Source organism: Geospiza fortis, unplaced genomic scaffold, assembly GCF_000277835.1.
Source record: "Geospiza fortis unplaced genomic scaffold, GeoFor_1.0 scaffold275, whole genome shotgun sequence".
NCBI lineage: Eukaryota > Metazoa > Chordata > Aves > Passeriformes > Thraupidae > Geospiza > Geospiza fortis.
Window position 1 is genome coordinate 5,807,321 of NW_005054341.1, and position 5,157 is coordinate 5,812,477.

General features: G+C 41.2%; 1 protein-coding gene across 1 annotated transcript in view; it reads left to right on the forward strand.

Annotated features, from left to right (window-relative positions):
• The first annotated feature begins 2 nt into the window (after positions 1–2).
• The window catches only part of ENTPD6 (ectonucleoside triphosphate diphosphohydrolase 6), a 12,994-nt gene continuing 7,839 nt past the window's right edge, over positions 3–5,157 (forward strand). Inside the window, exons 1-6 of the mRNA XM_005422610.2 lie at positions 3–75; positions 1,068–1,409; positions 2,719–2,795; positions 3,191–3,334; positions 3,759–3,834; positions 5,086–5,121. Of these exons, the coding sequence (XP_005422667.1) occupies positions 1,151–1,409; positions 2,719–2,795; positions 3,191–3,334; positions 3,759–3,834; positions 5,086–5,121 (592 nt within the window). The 5' untranslated portion in view covers positions 3–75; positions 1,068–1,150. The remainder of the gene's footprint in view (positions 76–1,067; positions 1,410–2,718; positions 2,796–3,190; positions 3,335–3,758; positions 3,835–5,085; positions 5,122–5,157) is intronic.

Below are 5,157 nucleotides of genomic sequence, written 5' to 3' on the forward strand. Positions count from 1 at the left end.
AGCTCTGCTGTGGCTGCAGCCGAGGCCTTCCCGGCACCCATCGCCCCACAGACCTGCAGCGATTGGCATCTGCCGGTAGAAGCCAGGAAGATTTTTAATTTACTTGCAATTAATTTTTTTTTTTTTTACTCGCAATTTAATTTTTTAATTTTCTTGCAATGCCATCTTCCTGATTTCTGTGTCATGGCAATCTGCAGTTCCCTTTCTCTTAAGCTGATCCATGCTTTATGTGTATATGTGCCTGTGATTTTGTTTTCCTCCATTTTTAGGAAATGTTGTCTTACCTGTTTTTGGAAATACTCTGTAATCACTTTGATTTTAAGTTCCTCCCCTTCACACCTTCCTGAATTCTCATCAGGAGGTTACATATGTGTAAAAAACCTTGTTTAACTCAACTTCATCAATTGTTTTCCTTTCTCTTCATTACTCTATCAAAAAAGGAAAAAATGTATGTAATTTTTCTCCCCATAAATTACCACTGAACTGCTTTTTAATCATCTGAATGATGCTGTGTGAGGGCTTGTAGATTTTGTGGGTTGTGCTTTGCTGTGGTTTCTTTCCTGATGTTGGGGATAGGGGAGGAGGGCACTCAATTCCCTGGATCTTGCATCTTGCCATTCAAAGTTAATTTTAAGTTGTCCTTGTCCAGTCTTCAGGGACCTCCCTCACCATCCAGGAACTAACAAAGACAACTGCCCAGAGAAGCTGTGGGATATTCATCCTCAGAGTTTTTCAAAATGCTCTTGGCCACATGGATGGTCTCAAGAACTGCCCCTGCTGCGAGCAGGATGTTGGATGAGGTCCCCTCCCACCTTGGTCACTGTACATAGCTTCTCTGAACCCTCCTTATTTTGTGCCTTATTTGGCCTCTGTAGAAATGGGGGAAGAGAAGATTTGTGCTGCTCCATGCCTTAAAGTGAGCTGTGGGGCAGGAAGAGGTGCTGAAGGAGGTTGCTTTCCTTCTGTTCGTTGGGAAAGTAGTGTCCAGTGTCGTGGGCATCATGCTTTTAGATCCCTCTATCAGGTTGGGAAAATAAAACAGATCCTTTCTCTTCTGTTGGGTGTAGGAGTGATGTGGGAGCCACCTGTTCTGCGTGAAGGACGAGGAACAGACCACCTGATAAAGGGAAGAAACAAAACATCCCATTAAATGGAAGCCATGAAGATATCGAAGCGCTTCTTCGCTTTTGGGATTTTGACATGCATAGCTGTTTATGTGGCCTATGTAAAATGGCACTTGGGCTCCAAGCCATTTGTGGGAGCCACAGAAGGAGTTGCTGAAAGCAGAGGAGATAAACTGACCCATCAGGCAGTGACCACAGATCTCTCTGTCTTTTATGGAATTATGTTTGATGCAGGAAGCACGGGAACTCGCATCCATATATTTAAATTTGCTCAGCAGCCAAGAGGTATGTCCTGCTCATTGCATGACAGATTTAAGTCTTCCATAAAGTGTGGAGGAGATTATTGGTGACAGTTTTCTAGGGTCTACTGGAACATACGTGCTTCAGGTCTTTCCAGAGAGCCATCAGGAGGTATGAAATGATTCATGCTTCAGGTCTTTCAGAGCCATCAGGAGGTATGAAATGATTCAGGAATGTGTATTTGGATGAAATTATGAAAATGTTCAACAAGGAGAAAATGCTGTAATGTCAGAATACGAAGCAAATAGCAGCTGTACTTTCAGAGTAGTGTCTTGAAGAAAGGCAGTTTTTCATCACACTGGTGGAAGAGACAATTATAAATTCAAACTGCCTTATTTCCCCAAATTTTTTAGGTTGTTTGGTGTCTCCAGTTCCTGGCAGTGAGCTGCTTCTCTCTACAGTGTCTGGTTTAGTGCATCCTTGGCTTCAGTGTTGGGTTTAAACTGCAAAACAAAATAAAAATTACATATAGTTCGATTAAAATTGCTGTGTATTGCATCAGGACAGAAACTGCTTTGGGGAATTGAGACAAAGTGTACAAAAAAGCTCCAGCTTTCCTTGGCAGTAGTAAGCTTCATTTGTTTGTATGTTGTGAAACACTTAAAGATCAGAGAGCCTGTGTGGGTACTGTTAGCAGGTGATCTAAAGGCTGTGATGAGGATTAGCAGTGTGGTGTATGGTGTGATTGGCCCCTTAGGTTAAACAACAGTCCATGGGTTTCCTTCTTTCCCTGTATCTCCGAGTTTTTGCTTCTTCCTTGCCTGCTTCATTTGAAACACAATTTCTGAATGTATCACAGCAAAAGTTGTGGAGTGTAAGCGTTGCCTGGACTGCTGGTTTATACAAAGTACTGCAGCTTTCCAAAGTACTGAGGTCTGCATCCCTCTGCTGCCATTGAAAATAGGAGAAAAGCTTCCATTAGGTTTTGTTGGAATCAAGTTTAGGCAGAGCAGGGTAGGCTGAAACAAGAATTCTTTTTTGCAGGTGCAGTTTGAAAAGCTGCACATGGCAGGTGTAAGGCCTCAAAGAGAGCTTGCACCCATCTGGTGACTGATGTGCATAGTGGACAGCAGCACCTGACAACCAGTCATGGCTTTAAAAGTGGTTTTCTCACGTTCTAATTCCACAGCCAGGGCTGTATTTAAAGGGTCAGGTGGCTGATAATAGTTCATTAGACAGAGGTTTCAATTGACTTCTATTAGCACATAATAATGGAATTTATTAAATGGTTTTCTTTTGGTGCATGCAAAATTATTTGTACCATTACTTATTTTGGAATACTGCTTTTGAACAGAGACTCCCAGATTAACCCATGAGACGTTTAAAGCACTGAAACCAGGTCTGTCTGCATATGCTGATGATGTTGAAAAGGTAATTTAAGTTACTTCTTTCCTGTCTCCCTTATCTTCTGGTTTGCAGGAATTTAGGGACTCCTAAGAGGCTGACTTAGACCCAGCTCATAGTGTTTTACAAAAGCCTTTGCTTTCTGAGAATTTGTCATACTGCCTTTTGTAGTCAAAAACTTTGGTGGCAGAGTTCTGTTTCCCTATTTGGAAAAGTAACTTTGCTTTGGACCAGTTGCTCAGTATTTCCCATTATATCCACTAGGCTTTATGCTGGTGAGATAGTGAGTCCTGCACCTTCTCTTGACCCCTTTTGACATTAATTTGTCTCTGTTTCACATTTACAGTGAATCGTAGCTCTGATCACCCTTTTGATCTTTCAAAAGAGTTTTTAACATGTCTTTTATTGTTCTTTGCTCACAGAGTGGCCAGGGAATAAAAGAGCTCCTGGAGGTGGCAAAGAAGGAGGTTCCTATGGAGCTGTGGAAGTTTACTCCTCTGGTCCTGAAAGCCACAGCTGGCCTACGGTTGCTGCCAGGAGAGAAAGCTCAGAAGTTGCTGGAAAAGGTATTAGCTCTTGTCTTTCTGTTTGCTTTCCAAAAAAACATGCTCCTGTTAAAAATGCAGCACCCTGGGACATTCCTGCAAGCTAGGGTGTCCATCTCCTGCCTTTCCTATGTATCTAGGATACCAATTCCAACAAAGCAAATGGGATTCCCTTCCCTACCCATGCCCATCCCTTGTTAATGGCATTTCTGAGCAGTCTTCATGCTTGAAAACCCATCACATCCATCCCTGTTTCTGCACCAAACTGCAGGGCCAGCACATAAAGGCTGCTGCTTGTTGGACTCTTGAACTTCAAACAAAGTGGTGAGCAGCAGTCAGGATCTGGCCCAAGCAGAGGAGTAGTAGTGTAAAAATGGGGTTTTAAAAAGCTTATTTTTCAGCTGAAAAAGTATTTCTCTGAATGTAACTTTTATTTGAACTACAGGTGAAGGAGATTTTTCAGGCCTCCCCCTTCTTTGTAAGGGACAATTGTGTGTCGATAATGAATGGAACTGATGAAGGTAAGCAACTTTATGGAGACTCTTTCTGCAGTCCTGGAAATCCCTGCTGCAGTGTGACAAGTCCCTGCCTGCTGTAGTGGCAACCCATAAGCAGCAGGTTTGACAGAAGCAGAGTTTTTATGCAGCCACAGGCAGTGCCTGCTGAAGAAATCTTGTGTAGTGTTTTCCAATTTGAAGTCCTGAGCTCTGTCCTGATCTTGAAAGCTCTTAGTGTTGAGGAGTTCCTGTAGGATCATCAGAAAGCCACTGTGCAGTCAGCACTTTTGGAGAAATTTCTGAATATCTGCTTGTTGAAATGGTCTTCAACAATTGGGTTAGCCCACTCTGCTCTTGACAATGCTAATCAGAGCTCTCTGGAAGTACTTGATGATTATAATGTTAATTCTAACTCATCTAACAAGTGGGAATGTGAGTTCAATCTGAAAAAAAATGTTATATAGAGAAGAAAATACATGCTGAAGCAAGTTTATGTTGATCCAAAAGTGTTGAGGACAGAATGCCAAAATTCTAAGTAACTGAGTGTTGAAATGTGTTTTAAATCTGCTCAGAAACCAAGCTTTAAAATAGCTGAAGCTGTTTATGAGTTTCTGTTCTTGCTGCTTAATGGAGGAAATATATTCTTTTTCTTTTGTTTTAAAATCAGTAATAGCAGTGATAGCCTGGGTTCAGCCAAGGATTGAAGTAGGCCATGCTCTCTGGCATGCCTTGAGTTTTAACCACATGAATAAATATTTGAATTTGTTAACATAAGGTCACTGGTTCACCTAATTTATGGGGACCAGTAAACAAGAGGACAAAAACGGCATAGCTCACAAAATTGCTTAGAGGAAAACAGGCAAAATTAAGACACTGAAAGATGAAAATTGTTAGTATTCATAAAGATAAGTGGAGTGACTGACATCAAACAAAAGCCAGCTGTGGATGTTCTCCTAGAAAATGAACAATGTGAGTATCAGTCATCTCTTTGTCTTTTAGCTTAGGACTGAAGCCTTTGTGACTTCCTGCCCAAGTTTTTGACCTGTGAAATACAGAGTTCTTCAGGCATTTCATACATGGGGCTTCTCTCCCAAATATCACATAAGTTCTGATAGAGAAGGTCATTCTCTTTGTTCAAATAGCCAAATCTTGAGTTTGTCAGCCATTGACATTTCTGGAAACCTTCTAATATGGCTTGACTTACTTATTTCTGCTGTTAGATAAAATTAAATGTTATGATCTAAGCATGTGTCTTCTGAATCTTTTCCTTATTAGGTATTTCAGCCTGGATCACGATAAATTTTTTAACAGGTATGTGTACATGAGCATGTGTATAAAGATATGACC